The 16600-nt window shown below is 48.3% G+C and overlaps 1 protein-coding gene across 1 annotated transcript in view; it reads right to left on the bottom strand.

The window, feature by feature from the left end:
• The window catches only part of ZFHX3 (zinc finger homeobox 3), a 113570-nt gene that overhangs the window by 10799 nt on the left and 86171 nt on the right, over window positions 1–16600 (bottom strand). The window contains 4 exon segments of the mRNA XM_009894075.1: window positions 30–1288; window positions 2679–2781; window positions 11931–12131; window positions 12339–12472. Of these exon segments, the coding sequence (XP_009892377.1) occupies window positions 30–1288; window positions 2679–2781; window positions 11931–12131; window positions 12339–12472 (1697 nt within the window).

Here is a 16600-nt window from a genome sequence, read left to right as displayed (position 1 = left end):
GGGGCCTGGTCCTGTCCCATGGTTTGGGCTTGCTGCTGCTGCGGTTGCTGCTGCTGCTGTTGCTGCTGCTGCTGCTGCCTGGATGCAATCATGTCTGCCAGCTTCTTTCGGTTTACCTCTTTGGGCTCAGAAGGGGAGGAGATATTAGTGCTTACAGGGTTACCTAAAGGAGGAATTCCCACATTGTCACTGGATACCTGGTTGAGCAGGCTGGGAATGGGAGTTGTGCCCGAATTACTTGTGTTGGTGGTTGTAAAAGTATTACTGTTGCTAGCGCTCACTGGACTTGGCGTGGATGAACCCAAAGAGAGACTGCTGCTGCTGCTGTTGCCAGCTCCGTTACTACTGCCACTGCCCCCAGCCGCCTCCAGCTTGGCAGCACGAGCCTTGGTTTGGTGCAGGACAGACCTCATGTGGATCTCCAAGGTTGAGCTCTGACTGTAGGCCACATTGCAGGTGTTACACTTAAACGGTTTGTTGTCTGGGCTGCTGGTAGGTTCGGGCTGCCCAGTAGCAGACTCTTGGAGGGCTCTTTTCAGTTTATGCAGATGAGAAACTGAATTGTAATGGACCAGGAGAATGTTCTTTTGTGTGAAAGATTCCTTGCAGACTGTGCACTTGTAAGGGCGAGACGGATCGAGGAATTTCTCCATAGTGAAGTTAGGGCCCTTCCTGAAGGGTAAGGCCCTTTTTGGTTCTGAGCCAGAGTCCTCTTGCACTGACCCCGAATCACTACCTGTCGGGCTCTGCTTATCTTCCAAGTCGCTCTCCTCCTCCTTATCTTCCTCGACTATTATAGTGTGGTCTTCTGCAAGCGAAGGATCGCCCATAGCGAGGAGGTCCCCATTGACCAAGAGACCACCATACAGCTGTTGAATGTCAGCCTCGCTCAGCTCCAGATGGCTGGTTTCCAGGTGCTTCTTCAGGGCCTGGAAGGTTCGGAAGCTGCGCTGGCAGAGGCAGCACATCGTGGCCGCCCGGATGACATGGTACTGGGAATGGAGCTGCAGCTTCTCAATGGTTTTGAACGCCAGACTGCACTGGTTGCAACGGTATTTGTAGACGTGGCGATCCGATACTGGCAGTTGAGGTCGCTTTGCGTGAACTTCATTGAAGTGTGTCTGCAGGGCTGCCGAGCTCTTGAACACCTGGTTGCAGCCCTTCTTCCAGCAGAGGAAGCCGGAGTCGTCCCTGGCAGAGCTCTGATCAGCTGGAACAGGCTTGGGATCTCCGCTGTGCTCTGTACTTTCTGATGGCAAAAGACTCTTTCCGGAGTCCTCAGAGACCTCTGTGAAAACAAAATCAGAGCAAACCTGAAAATTACACCAGCGCACAAGGGTGGATCAACACCCCCTTTTTGTCCCTAATATCTGTGTTTTTTCTGTGCAAGACAACAGGTACTTCTAACATTTCCCCTCTATCTTCATTCATTTATTTTAATACTAGACCATTAATCTTATCATGGCCCATCGCATAAACCTACACAATTTACTTTCTTGTCTACTTTGAATACCTGGAAATTATTCACACACACCTTCTCTTAGTGCATTTATCACCTTTAATTCTTCCTTTTAAGTGAAGGCCATTCAGCCACCTGTCTGTCTTTGCTGTTTTCCTTTGATGTCCTGCCTATTTTCCAATAAGAAGGTTCATCAAACTGAACATAGGATTTGAGTCTTGGTCCTATCAAAGCTAGAAACAAGAGGAACGCAATTCAGGTCCTGCTGGCAGCAGCTCAAAGGTTGCTGTATGAGGGAGGATGGAAGAAGAAGGAACAAGCACTCGGTGCACTGCCACTTTTTGAGCGTCTAAGAGCACAGTCCTGCTGGAAAAGACAGTGTGATATGTATAAAGGCCAAAAAAGGGATCCCATTGCCCAGGGCAGCATTAGCTACCGTGGCTGGGCCAGTGCTGCCCCACCAGCACCACTGTCTTGGGACTGTGTGCCTGAAAGGAAATGATGGCTGTCTTCATTCCTAGATTCCTTACAGACCCTCCAGAAGGGCACAGAAGGAGGAATGGCATCGCTTTCCTGGCAGGTTTGAGATCAGACACTTCTGCCCATGCAGAACGACGTTCTTGGGATGCTCTCACATAACACGACAAAGCCAGGACCAAATAGCCATGGATTTACAGCCACGCCTTCATAACACAGCATGGCAATGAAAAAGGCTGAGGAGATTTGGGCTGGATAAGGACTGCAGCAGCTCAAAGCTTCCCAAACTATATGCCCAGCATCCGCGCTTGAGCTATGATGGCAGCAGAGCGAGTACAGCAGAGATGGTAGCACCACCTGTGGCCAGCACCTGCAACCTTAGTCATTTCTCTACCAATCCCGGCAGCCCTGTAGAACCTCTGCTTTTCATCGCTCACATCTGGTCTTCTCCTTTGCAAGGATTCAACACCATTTCCATGTGAATCACCACAGTGGTGAGCTGTGCTTCTCAGCTCCGAGCCACCCTGCTCTGCCCCACCATGGGGACACCCGGTGCACGAGCCTGTTTGTGACACAGATGAAGGGAGACAGCTCTGCTGGGCACCATCTGACTGTGGTTCTCAGGAGACAGCTGAGCACATGGACCTGACCCGGGCGGACATGTCCCCAGACACAGTCCCTGACCAGATGATGGGAGCTGTGGGACTGGTGGGACCCATGGACCTCACTGACTTGCACTCACCAGGCTGCTTCCCCAGCTCTTCTGTAGTGGAATTCCCATCTTTCTCTGGAGCGGCTGCTGGGAGAAACATGCTGCTGGGCATCATCACCTCAGGTGTTGTCACCTGGAGACAGGGAGGGAAGGATGTGGGGGGAAGAAAAACACAGGAAAATATTTTAAACATCTTCAGTGGCAAAATTAGACACCAGTATTGTGAAGTCAGAGGCGTCACTTTTCATAGCTCACTGAAGACTCGTATTTATTAGACAAAGCTCACATCAGTCAAAAGTGTTTCTACAGTTACATTCTGGACATAATTAGCAGTGCACACTTGAAGAATAATCTTATTATTAATATTTTTCCTTTATGTAGAATTCAGACTTTGATCACTGACAATGTTTTGTCATGGGCTGTGAAACTTCTTGTGCAACCAATTAGGTAGATAAGTTGAAAGGCCCACCTTAAGCTGCTGAAAACATAATAAGGCCCCTAATTAAATCATACCTCGTAAAGTACACTGTAATCTTGAACTAGGGAGCATTGCAGCACTGTTTTCAAAGTGTATTGATGCAGGAAAAGGAGGGGCATGAGAAAGAAAAGTACAAATAAGGAGAGAGGTGACAAAGGAAAGGATGAATAAGGAAAGACTAAAACGACAGCAAATTGTTTGTGAAATGAAAAGCTTTTGGTAACCCTTTCCTTGCCCTGACTGATGTGTTCCCTTCGCCTCTCTTCAAGTGTCTGTCTAGAACCTGCACCATCATAACCAATGCAGTGCTTGCGCACCAACATTTTTAAAGAGCTGGAGGGTTTGCGTGCTTCAATTAGAGACGCTCTTTGAAAGAGTCAAATGCATACGCTCATCTTTTTCTGGAAAACTGTGTTTCTTTGGGTGTATCTGGTCAAACACGGAACATATCAGCTACCTCGCTAGCAGTTTGCACATGGTTAGCATCAGACGCAGGACAATGAATACCCTTCTGAACATCCAGAGCCAGTATCTCACGCCACCTGAAAAGCTGCCCCACATCCCTTCTCCCCACAGCAGCAACTGGAAAGACAGACCCATATCACCATCCATGCCATACTCCAGTGCACTGCTGCCAGCACTGGTTAGATGCCTGTGGCAAGCAAAGACACCTCTACACCTCCAAGCAGCTGCATGCTTCACCCCGTTGATGCTCAGGGAGCATTTCCCTTTCACCAGGGCCACAGTACTTGAAGGAACACAAACCAACACTGACTTGCAATGCTTGTGGTGCTTCTGCTCCCAGCCTCTGACTGCTGGGAAAACGAGACATAAATAAACACTCCTAGACAGATATGTTTCCTAGCAAAACAAGTCTCTCCATCCTTCTGTCAGATACTAAGAGGACATTTGAACCTTGGCTTACAGAAGAGAGCGAGTGAGGCTGTTATCTGCACGGAGTGTACCTTGCTTTTTGCAAAGTCAAGTACCACAAGGCTCCGATTGAACCCCATGAGGTATTAGCAAATCCATGGTGAAGCTGAAGGTAAACCTATGTGCAGGACAAGAAATCTTCCTTATCTCCACACATGTCAAATCCAAGCAAACACAGACTAGCCCTTGGCTTCACTAAGTGAATGGAAGCAAGAACAGTCCATGAAAAAACCTCAGAAACAAACATTTGCATATGAGTAGCTGCAGAGATCTGAACTTCACTGGGAGGGATGCTGAGCCCCCTCCCTTTACTGGGATGGCCGGTGCACAGAGATAAATGCCGAGTCCCACAGAGCTCTGCAGGAAAGGCAGCTGACACTGATAAATCACCAGGAGGGAAGCTGAGCACACCAGATTCATTCCACCTTTTATTCAAAGCGGGAGCATCTGATGGCTGTGGGTGGTGGGTCGGGAGACGTGAAAGGTCACTGGTTAATTCCCAGTAGCCAGGCTCGGAGGAGGTGGACGAGCAGGGACACGGAGGAGGGAAGGTAAGAAGGAGCCGTCCCTCTCAGCTTTATCAGCAGGGAGAGCGCTTTCCTAGGATCTTTAGGAATTATGAAAAATAAATCATGAGAAATTAAAAAAAACCCCAACAGAGTAGAAAAAGAATAAAATTATCTAACACCTCAGCTGCACATCATTATAGAAAACTGTGGGCTTTTTATACGCATTACAGTAAGGCAGCCATCCCCACCACCACACTCAGTACGACGGATCAGTAATTGTTTTCATACACTTTAATTAGAAAAACTCAGATGGCTATGAATAATAATGGAAAAGAGAGACTTTTGCACTTGAAAGGTTGAAGTCAATCAAGTGTGAATGACGGCAAAAAAGAAAAAAAAAAGACACCAATTCATCAGGCCTCTGTTGTCTCGCCGCGTCTTTAATCATAATTCCTGATTGGGATTCAAGAAGGCAGTAAGCAGCGGTTCTTTGTCTGCCTTCACCTTCCGTCAATTAACTCTCCCCGAAATATAATCATCAACCTCACATGCTCCTCTGCATCTTAATCTGGGTCTCCAAACCAATAAGTCCTGCCCTATATGTGTTTAAGTAATTACCTTTATCTACCTGCATCTCCATAGCCACAGTTCTCGCCCTACTTCTACCCCTTCCTCCACAATAAAAAAAAAAAAAAAGAAAAAAAAAGGGGGGGGAGGGAGGGAAGGAAAAAAACCCAACTGTGGTACATTAAATTGCTACAGGCACAAAATCCCAAAAGGCAAACAGAAAAAAGCTTAGAAAAAGGAGCAGGAAACTAGAAATTCTGGATGTGGATGTAGGGCAGCTGCAGGCAGCCCAGACAGCCATGCAGGGCTGGCCCTGGGAAGCAAAACCTTGAAAATAAAGCACCGGTCTTGCTTCAGCAACTGGACGCACTTTAGTCCCTCTACCTGTTTAGCACCATTCAGGCTTCTCCTGGAAGTGCCTCCTGTTTCCTATGCCATTTTCCAGGGCAGGACTACTTTGTGTCTTCATCCCCACGGACCACCCCCGAGCAGGTAGCAAAGATAAAAATAGTGAAAATAGGCTGCACATCTCAAATAATTTTGCATTTACACTAAATTCCAGGCTGCCCATTTTGAGGTGTTTGTCCTTTTACACTGCAAACCTGTTTGAGGATATACCATTTCTTTGTACATGCAGAAAATGCCTCACACATTGTGGCTGCTTTTAATATAAACAAATAGTGGGAGTACCAAGGGGGCAGGAAGGTTTAGTAGGCCACGGCCACCCGACAGATAAACAAGGAGCGGTGCTCTACGACCCAGCATTTTGTACTCCAGATGTATTTAAATGGCATTAACTGTTCTGGTGATAGAGAGGAACGTGTTTATCTCGAGCACAGCCTGTGTTAGCGCGTGCAGTTGTTAAATGTTCTCTACCTCCCTCTCACCTGAGCAGGCAATACCTGGCATGTAATCCTGGCACCCATCCTCAGCTCTGCTCAATACCTCTATCTCCCTGTTTAAATGCCTCCTGAACACCAACTGTTTCACAATGGCAACATAATGTGTCAGTCAATGTGAACCGTTATTAAAAAAACAACCCTACAGATGTAACTCCAACATACGTGATTTGTCTTCTCGCTTTCCTTCTTCTGTGCATACTTATTTTGCTTTGTCTAACATTAAACTGTATCACCTTTGCAGCTGCAGCCACGATCTTCTGGCCCACAAGCCACCAGCAAAGCCTTCCAGCTTGGAAACACCACTGTCACACCAGATCGACCTCCACGCACAGCCCTGAGAGCGCCTGTCCCCCCGCTACTCCTACATCCGAGGTCTCCTCTAGGTTGGTCTCCAGAGCAATGTTATCGCCCACAAGGCAAATGATCCCCTCGACCCGTGTTGACCTTTCTGTCCCAATGAAACCAGGAGGCGGGGAGGGATCAGAAGCTCACACCCACCCACCCATCCCCTCATTTTTTTAATACACGGATCAGGTTCTGTTTATCGGTACTTCAATGACCAGAGGTCAGTGTCTCCATGAATGTCTGGAAAACCCTGATGCTGGGGCAGGCATGCAGGGTGCACCCTTCGCTCTGACCACCTTGTCCCTGTCCCCGTCCCTGTCCCACTTGGTGGGGCAGGGAACTTGCTTGGGTAAAGAGTGAAGGAGGGCAAAGTTCAGGCTGGAGACTGTGGCAGCCCCTCCTGCACCCCGCTTTGAAACATCTTCCCTGTGGTCTGTACTGGAGATGGGAACGCTGGCTGGAGAACTTCCCTCTAGAGCAGACAGCAGAGGAAACAACTATCTGCCTTAGAAGATAGAAAGTTGTTGGGACAAGCCTCTCTGCTTCCAAGGACTCTCCCTTTCGGATGACATTCAGATCCCCTTAAGCAGACAAAATTTCTTTTTGATGACGAGATCCACTGACGTGCATGGGCACCCCAATTCGACGACTATTTCTATAGACAATGTGGCCCAGTGAGGGACTATTAGAAAAACCCCAAGGGCTGACATGGCAGGTCTCCTGCCTCCCTGCCCCATGAGTATCCTCAGCAGATCACACACACCCTGACACCTACAGACCTGTCACCAGTCTGCAGAACAACCTGCAGGTCCACTCCTCACCAGTGACAACCTATAGCAGCGACAAGCATGGCTCCTGCCACTACTGGATCTACCAGATTTTTAAGATGAGGAACTGCAGAGCCACTTATCAGCACGGGCTGGAGGCTGAGAGCCACAACACCCCTCCTGCGCTGGCCCTGGCAGCGTGACACAAGCATATTCTTGGCACGTCCAAAAAATTAATCTTGGATAGCGTGAATAGCCAGCTCCCCTTGTGCACTGGATCTGCCTGCTCTGACTTTCCTCCGGAGCGAGTGACCGAATGTGTGGCCAGCCTATGCAGTTCCTCTGTAAACGTCCCAAAATGCTGAAATGGTGCGGCTTTGAAAAGAAAATCTCTAGAAGGGGTCTGAGGAGATACATTACTATCCCTATGTCCATGCAACCAAGGGGAAATACACATGCAATGCAAGGTTCCCGAACCAGACAAAGGAGGTAATTTCCATTACAAAGAGAGAGAGAGGGTGCTGGAGTGAAAAGCTTCATTAGACTCAGAGAGGCAAAGCGATGGCAGTATACCAAGGTCACTTCTAATTTAGACCATCTAATTGGCAAACATGGCTCCAAATGGCTATCATCTCACAGGGCTCAGAATTAATGAAGCCCGATTATTTTCATTACCTTCATCCGAGATGGAGAATGAGACACAGAGTGAGAGGGAAAGGGGGGAGTGAGAGGGGGCGAGAAGGAGGGAGAGAGAAAAATTGAATGACAGCAGAAGGGAGAGAGCAATAAGAAAAGACAATAGGAAAGAGGTAAAAAATGTAAAGATAGCAAGAGGGAAAAGTGAGGATGGCAGGGTTGGGCAAGAATTACTCTTAGAGCAAGGGAGAAAAGAAAAAGATGGAAAGACGGCTGAAACACTGGGAAGACGCCCTAAACCGAGGAAGAGAAAACTGACAACAGAAATGACGGGAGAGGAATGTGCAGAAGGATAAAGCTGGCCACGGGAGGAGGGAGAGCTCCCCGCTCCCGGAGGCTCTCGGGAAGCCGTCCCTTCTCCCGGCTTGAGCCCATCAGTCTTGTCAATCGACTGTGCAGGCGAACTGCACTTCACCCTCATTAAGGGGCTCTCTGCTGAAGCGGTGCAGGCCCAAGATTAGCAGAGAGGCTGTTATGTGGAAAGATGGCGATTAGACCTGCTTAGAGCGGCTGAAATGCCACGTGAAATGAACTTGGCCACATTTGTTCACCAGCCCCACGGAAGGGAAGCCGCAGGAGACAGGGGGGCTGGCGAGAACCCCAGCTCCGGCCCCATGGGGGCTTCCCCGGCCCTCATGCCGTGCAGGGACATGGCGTGCACTCCTCTCCCCTTGGCATGTGGCTGCAGCCCCACCAGCCCCCGTCCCAGCGCCTGGGCCGGCGGGGAGGACCCAGGTGTCCCGTGGGACAGCCAGCCTGGCTGCTCGCTGATATGAAAAGGACAGGGCATGGAACAGCCAGCTCTGAGATGCTGAGCACAAGCAAGCAGCCGTTACCATGGCAACAGACATATTAGACACTGCAGGTTCCTGAAAGGCGTCTGATAAGGTATTATTAACTGGAGCCTCCTCCAAACGCCGAGCGCAAAGACACTGTGTCGAAAGGGACCTGGCTCCCATTTACTGGACTGCAATTCCCTCGCGGTGGCACCAGGACCTGATTCACGCAGCAGACTGAGATGGGAATCTTAGCTAGAATGAGCAAAATTAGGAACCTTTGATGCTGCCACGTTCTGCACAAGTCATACCAATTTCTCAAAATATCTGTCATTTAATGCAAAATAGAATCACTTTCTTGACCCACACGCTTCTTGACTTGAAGCGGGAGAGGCAATCTTCCTCCTCAGACACATCTCTGGGTACCAAAGGAAACCGCTGCCCAGGGCCAGTGGCAATGGTAAGGTGGAAAAACCAGAAACAAGCAAGAGGATGAGCTTCACAGCTAAGCTATTCTCCACGGTTCTCAGCAGAAGTTTTGCACTCTGCAGCAGAAGGATGAGGCCCTGCTCCAGCACAGCAGATACACTCACCTAAGGGAACTGTCCTCCACAGTACTGCAGTTGCTTTGGCCATGTCCTCTGAAGGCTGTCCCTGAGCTCCTTACAAGTGGCTTCTGCCAGTCTCCCCGTGTCCTGGAGGACACAGGCCTGCTCAGGCTGAGAGGACGGACCAGCCCAACCTCACCCGTTCCAGACCGTGTGTTCAGCTGACAGCCCAGCTCGGAAACGAACCATTTCACATCAGCGTAACAGATGCCCTTAGCAAACTGGTTGCGCTTGCTGGTGTAAGAAAGGGGCTCAGCTTCTCCTCACTGTTCTTATAAGGTCAAAATGTCTTGATTAATTTAGTTAGAAGCTAACAAGATTCGTTCAAGTCCTCAGAAGCTATTTACACACTTAAGCACCATCAGTCAACATGGATGCAGGTCGCAGAAACCGAGGTCATTGGAACGGGACAGCTCCTTAACCCAGGTGCACAAGTGGTCGGCCGAGCAGAGCCATGCCCTGCTAGAGCCCGCGGGCACAGCCAGCTTCGCAGGATTAGTGAACTGCTGGTGCTCTTTTTCCCTGCCTCTCTATAGTTTGTTATGCAGGAGTGCTGGAACCTGTCAGCCTGGCTGAATTTTTAATGGGTTTTATGATGCGGCATCTACTTGGGGCAGACGTGGTTCTTAAGGGTGGTTGAGAGCATTGGTCCAACAGTGGCCAGCATGAGCCTTTGCAGCCCGCCGGGGCGCAGGACGCACCTTTGGCTCCCGTGGAGCCCGACAGGGCCAAGAGAGAGGGCAGAAAAGTGAGAGGACAGGTAGCTGGTAAAGCAAAGGGGGAAGATAAAAAGCATAAAGGCATTTGAGGAGCCACAAGAGGACTGGAAGGGTGATAGAAAGAGAAGACAAGAGAACTGTAAGAGAAAAGCTGGGCAATGCTGCCTGTGCTTGCTCAGATGATGTCACAGGAGGGGAGCTCATAAAGAACATAAGTATTACGACAAACAGTATTATTTGCCTCCACTCTCAGGAAACAGCAAAGAAGGGAGAAAACAAGTAGAAATGGGGTGCAAGAAAAAAAATCACAAAGAGAAAGAACTGAGAGGATTCAAAATAAACACTTATTTTATATACTCGGCAACAAGTTCTTAAATGCAGACACAACCTTGCCTTGAAGATTATACCAAAGAAACAACAGTGTAGAAATCTGACAATACATTCCATTTGTGAATTTACAAGGGTTTTTGAAAATGTGCCTTATTAATTCTACCTGTATCTTAAACTGACACTAGCAAATGGAAAGGCGCACTCATGTGAAACCTATGAAAAGGGAATTCATGAAAGAAACATTCTGGGACTCAAAATGTGATTTGCTGAAGCAAGTGCCTGAGCGCTGGAGTGGGGTAAGCCTTTATGAGTGTTTCTGCACTCCCACCGCACACACAAGTCCCGCAGAAGACGTCTGGCAGCTGCACAAACGACTCCACGTGTACGCCAGCAGCAGAGAGAGACTGGGTCACCAGCTCTGGGGTAAAGCAAGCCAGAGCACAAACCCAAGTCTCATAAATGAGAACTTGAACACTGCACTGTTAATTTACTACTTCTCACCAAGCACTAGCTCTCGAGTTAGACGAATTCCGATTCCTGAGAGATGGTGTTGGAGGAGGATTCCCGTGCTAGGTGCTAAAACAAGGATGCAGGGAAGAACAAGAGACTGATGCAAACATGTCTGTGCTGAACCACAATCTGCTGTATGAGGTTTTGCTCCCCATCAGAATACTGCAATAGCAACCACAACCCATACACAGGCACAATGTTGTTTAACAAACAACCTGAGAAGCAGAGCTGTTAAAAGTTTTGAGCTCTACATGAAGACAGTTGACTTTATCTAGCAAACTCTCCCTCCACACTTCAGCGGCTAACTTCCTACTTCAGAGAATTTTAACTGCCTATGCTTAAATTTTAATTTAAAACCAGGCATTTCAAAACATCTTAAAACCAGCACTTGAAACGGTAGCTGTAGTATTCAACAGTCCCATTAGGTTTCACCTCCCTTGGTCAATGGCAGTGTATCCCTTGCTTGTTCAGGTTACCCTGAAAAAAGGGAATTGTTACACAACAAAAGAATTGTAATTTTGGATGGAGCGACTCCTCACAGAAGTAACAGATCCAACTTATCTCATACAACCACAACAATGATCCTCATTAAGTGAACGAAGCGCAGAACATGGGCAGTACAATAGGACTGTCTTCTCTCCACGAGATGAGACTGCCAAGGGAAGTTACTCTATTGGTTCTTAAAATCATATTTTAAGCAGAGACCTGATATCTAATTTCCTGTAATGTTACCTGAATCACCCTGGCTGTCCTTCTTGGGAAGTGCTCATCAACTCACGAGCACTTTCTCTCTACAACAGGCGCAGCACAGCACATAGCTACTGCATCTCCCAGAAGCTTCTGTGCAAAATGCAATCCCATGCAATGACCTCAGTAGTTAAAGAAAATCGTATTTATTCTAATGTCTTCACAGGGAAATTGCTCAACACTGCAACACTGCCAGTTTCCACAGTGCTCAAGCACGGACAAGATAGTCTCTGCACACAAAATGTGCAGGGTTGGGAAAAACCTAAATGACAGAGCCCTGACAGATGAAGGAGCTGCCCACTGTGGCAAAGTCAACCCACGCAGGTCAGGCCATCCCTTTACTCTTCATCTTTGCTAGGAAGGCAGCAGACGTGCTTGACTACGCAGCCACTTACCGTCATGATGAGTTTCTCGACACAGTCAGGTGACACACTGTGCAGATGGGTGAGGTGCAGCTGCAAATGGATCTTGTTGTTCAGCATGTCCTGGCAGAGCGGGCAGCGGAGCATGGGCTGCACCGAGTGCTGGGTCATGGCGTGCACCCGCAGTCGATTCACGTCTGTGTTACTGTACTTGCAATATGGACACTGATACATCTGCAGAGCAAGACAAATGAATCATGCGATTGTTACAGCTGCTGCTTTCCTCCTTCCTTACAGCTAGACTTTAATAATTCGATGCCTTCTCCTACCACCAGTTACTGCCTTTCATCCTCCTTCTCCTATTTTATTCTTCGCTTTTGGCACTTATGAAACAAATTACCTGCTTGTAGATGCACAAAAAGCTGGGTTCTTCTTCCTTACCTGCTCTGATTTGGTCTCCTCTGAAGTTTTTGACCATTTAAAGGAGAGAGGCGACTCAGAGCTGCTGGGAAACGATATTCGTTTAGAGGATGCTGGAGGCTCTGTCAGCTCCTTCTCTGCCTGGCTGGTTGGTGCTGCAACAAAAAGAGATTTATATTAGGACAACCCCAAAGAGGCTTAAGTTGGACAAAGACAGTATTTCCATTTACTCTGCTGCTGTTTCTTGAAACACATACCAAGGAGCTGGAGGAGGATGAATCTGTAGACTAACTTACGTCCTACAAAGCACGCCTGGCAAAAAAAAGTTCATTCTCGATTATCTTCCACAGTAAGAGAACAGTGCCATTTATAGTTAGAAGCAGAGAAATCTCAGCTATTTCTGCGGGCTGCTTACAACCTGTTAGGTGCGGGACAGTCTTGTCCTGTGATTATACCGGACACACAAATGCTTGGCCAGACGTGAAGGCCAATGTGTCATCTCCATGAGAAGTTGGACTGACTCGACAAAGCAGAAATCACACTGCTTGCTCACCTAGGATGTTTTGCATATGAACACTCTGGAATATGTTTGCCTTGGAGATGGCTGGAAGCGGTGGCCGTCAACCCAACTGACATGCACGATGTGCTGGAAGCAACAACACACTGCCAGGACAGCATCGGCCAGCTCAGCACACGTGCCTCGGGGAAGAGCATCTGAGGGTACTTCCCAGCACGCAGTCCCACCAAAATCATGATGGCAGAGACCCAGCCTACAGCCAGTGCTGGGACGGGACCCGCACATTCTCACACTGTAATGAGCTGAGGAAAGGCGACTTTATTTCAGCAAAAAAGAAAAAGGCAAATGAGCCCAGAAGTCAACAGCAAAACACTCTGCAAGTTGCGGCACTCTGAGAAGCACATCCCTGACCTTTACCCCTCCCCCGAACCCTGGCAGCCTGCAGTACATAAATTTGTGGGACATCTATTATTTAAAAACTGTAAGGACAAGTATATTATACACAGCCCCCGTCTCCTCCTCCCCGAACACACATTCATAACAGTACTTTAATCTGTCTCGAATCGACTTCAAACCCATTTCGCCCTTAATGGGAGTTATTCATTTTCACTTGAAAGGTAATATATGACAGCTGGATATTTAATATGATGGATCGGCTGCCGATTAACAAGGCACTGTAGCATTCTTAGACCGGTCCCCCCATACTCTTCCCCTTGTCTCTTATTCTCTTTGTGAACCCGCTGGTATCCGCTCCTTGTTTCAGAAGATGCTGTCAGAGTAAGATCCAGGTAAACTGCTTCCTTCTCAAAGATCCTTCCGTCGTTCGCTGGCATGAGTGGTATTTCAAAAGGTACCACATCACAGTAAGAAATACAATCATCACTTCTAACCACCTTCGCTGCCAGAGCCCACCTTTAAGCGTTCAGCTCAACAGAGGCAAAATAACTTCCATGAGAAAAAAACCAAACAGGTAACAACACTGTCAGAGGGAGGCAGGGATTGGAAGAGCTCTGGTGCTACTAAATTTCTCCTGGTAGACTTGGCCATGCCAAAGCCTGTTTAGAGGTGATTTCCTTCCCTGTAGCGCTGCCCTGCCACACACCTGGTATTTCAGCCCTGGCCGGTCACACAGCCTCCATGCACAGTTGTAAAGTTCAGGCTGTCTCTGAAACCAAAACCACTTCACTGTGCTGCCAACTATATTAAAATGTCCAAACCCAGAGTTTCTTTGTGTAAAACAAGTCTGCGGTGTCAGTGCTGACTTACAGACACCAACGCAGATCCCGCTCTGCCTCCTGCGCAGAACGATGGGCCGTGGCTCAGGTCAGTCCTCTGGCTGAACCTGAGACTCTCTCTAGAGTTCAGAACTGGAAAGTCATTCAAGATGTCTATAGGACCAAAGCTGGTTTCCCTTACGTCCTACTAATAAAATGTGCTTGGAGCATGAGAAACATGGCACCACCCTGGACCTGCCCGCTCTGCTCCTCCGCCAAGGAAAGTGGTCCCTCCTGGTGGGTTTGGGGAGGCAGAGACCACCACCAAGAGCCAGCACCATGGTGGGTGGAGGACCACCCTGCCTTAAAATGCCTTGCCCAAGCCTTGTGTGATGTCAGTGGCCCCAATAAGGAGGCTAAGTGCTGTTGACATCGTCTGCTCCTCAGTGTGACCTTGGACATTGAAGTGTCAGCCCCAATCAGGCAGTCAGGCGTCAAGACCAGCATCCAGAGACCCTAGGTCTGCCAGTACGGTCACGCAGCCATGCGAGCTCTGCTCCAGCCCTGCACCAGGCTGGGATGACAACGCCAGCCATGACCTCAGGTCCCCTTAGACTTCTCTGCCCCACATGGTGATTGTGTCTCCTACATGGTCCACGCAGGGTTTCTGTATCTGTAAAATGCCTCTTCAAACCTTTGGGTGTCATCAGCTCTGCAAAACTACTGACAAGTGCTGCCACGAGCCATGCTGGCATGGCCAGTATGCAAGAGGGACAAGGGACAAGAGGGAGGAAAAGGCATGACTGGAGAAACCTCTGCTCATGTATATGGGTCACCTTTCCGCATAAAGCATGACAATGCTTTCAGTTTTGGCAACAGAGTGAGAATCATGAAATACCTACAGAATTGCATTAATAAACCCAGGTGAGCTCTGGACACTTAGAAAACCCCCGGTGTCCCCACCGGTGGTGGGATCTATGCTGGCACAGAGAGGCACGAGGAGCTTGGGCAGCCCCTGGTCCTCACCCTCAGCCACCAACTTCTGCTGCTTCTAGCAGCTCACCAGTAAGATGCTTTCAGATGCAGTGAATAAATTCAGCAACCCAACTGTCAACTACCCTGTAGGTGCTGAACACTAGCTGGAACCTCTGGAGTCATGACCGGGTATTTTCCAATTTCCTTTCTACTGGGAAGCAGCCTGCTTAGATTTAGGGAAAAGTAAAAGGTAATTAAAATTTACTTTTACTTAAGATCTCCAAAGTGCCCAATTTTATTAAATGCACTTGATCCAACCCATAACTTTAACTCTTCAAAACCAGAATTATTAATGATTGTCCAGACCCCAGAATAACTGATTTGTTGCAGAGTTCTGAAAAACGCATATTGAATATTCGTTCTAGGTATTACTTTTTGAGTTGACAGCTCAAGTGGGAATTTTAACACCGAGACCGAAGTTTATTGTTGATAAACAGCCAAACGCACAAAGTGACACATTCAGTCCACATCACAGATCAGAGGAATTAAGAACTCCTTTCTGCCTGGAGAAATGAGGACACACAGATCAGCGTGTGCCTGCAGAGCTCTCCAGCAGCTGTGCAGGACCTTTGCAGCTGCACGGAGTGGATGGGACAAAATATTCTTGGCTGAAAATGTCAAAAGGGCCTTGGCTCTGAACAGCAGCTCAGCACCAGAGAAGGTGGAGCACAACGCCTGTGCCCTAACCATGTCCAAGACCATGCTCCAGAGGTACAACCCTTGCAGAAAAGAAAAAGGAATCTAGGTTCAAAGTATGATGTATGACTATGTATCAATTAGTACTTTTATTATTTTGACTCTTTAAACGGATTTAATTCAGATTTGCTGACCTTAAAGAAAAATCTCTGTTTCTGAACAAATGTACGCGAAAGCCCACTGCAACGGGACGGCGCTGCTGTGGGCGTGCTGGCCCGCCACAGCACTTCTCGGAGACCTACTTGTCTTCTCACTCTTCCTTGGTGGCTTCTGCTTTTCAGAAGAGGAAGAGAAATCCTCCCAAGGAGGATTAGTTATTTCAGAGGTGAGATGGATGCTTCCTTGGAAGTGTGGATCCTCTCCTTTGCTAGGTCCAGAGGCAAAACCAGCAAGCGTCCCCAAAGCTGCCTGCTCTCCATCCTGGTGGGAAGGGAGTCATCACCCCGCCTCCCAGCCATCAGATTCTTTTAGCTAAAGTACCACTGACAGCCCCTTCATCTAAACTTCCATCTCCAAACCCAGCAACATAATGGAGAAGCCAATTAAATGATTATTAATTCATGCTGCTTTCCGTAAGCCAGAGGTTCTCATCGCCCTGCATTCCGTAAACCAGCTTGCCACTTGCCCTAGAAATTTACAGTGGGGTTTCTGCTATCTCCATTGATTTAAAAAACAACACCCTCCCCGCCCCCAGCCTACTGAAAAAAATACCTTCCAACTAAGTTCAGCAACCAGCCTGGGAAAAAGGAGCTTTCCAGCGGGTATCCATCGGGGCCCTGACCGTTTCCCATTACAAATTCAGATTGGGTCGGCCCCCCATC

This window comes from Charadrius vociferus, unplaced genomic scaffold (assembly GCF_000708025.1).
Source record: "Charadrius vociferus isolate BGI_N301 unplaced genomic scaffold, ASM70802v2 scaffold341, whole genome shotgun sequence".
In the NCBI taxonomy this organism is placed as follows: Eukaryota; Metazoa; Chordata; class Aves; order Charadriiformes; family Charadriidae; genus Charadrius; species Charadrius vociferus.
Note: the sequence above shows the minus strand (reverse complement) of the source record. Positions and strands in the feature narration are given on the sequence as shown.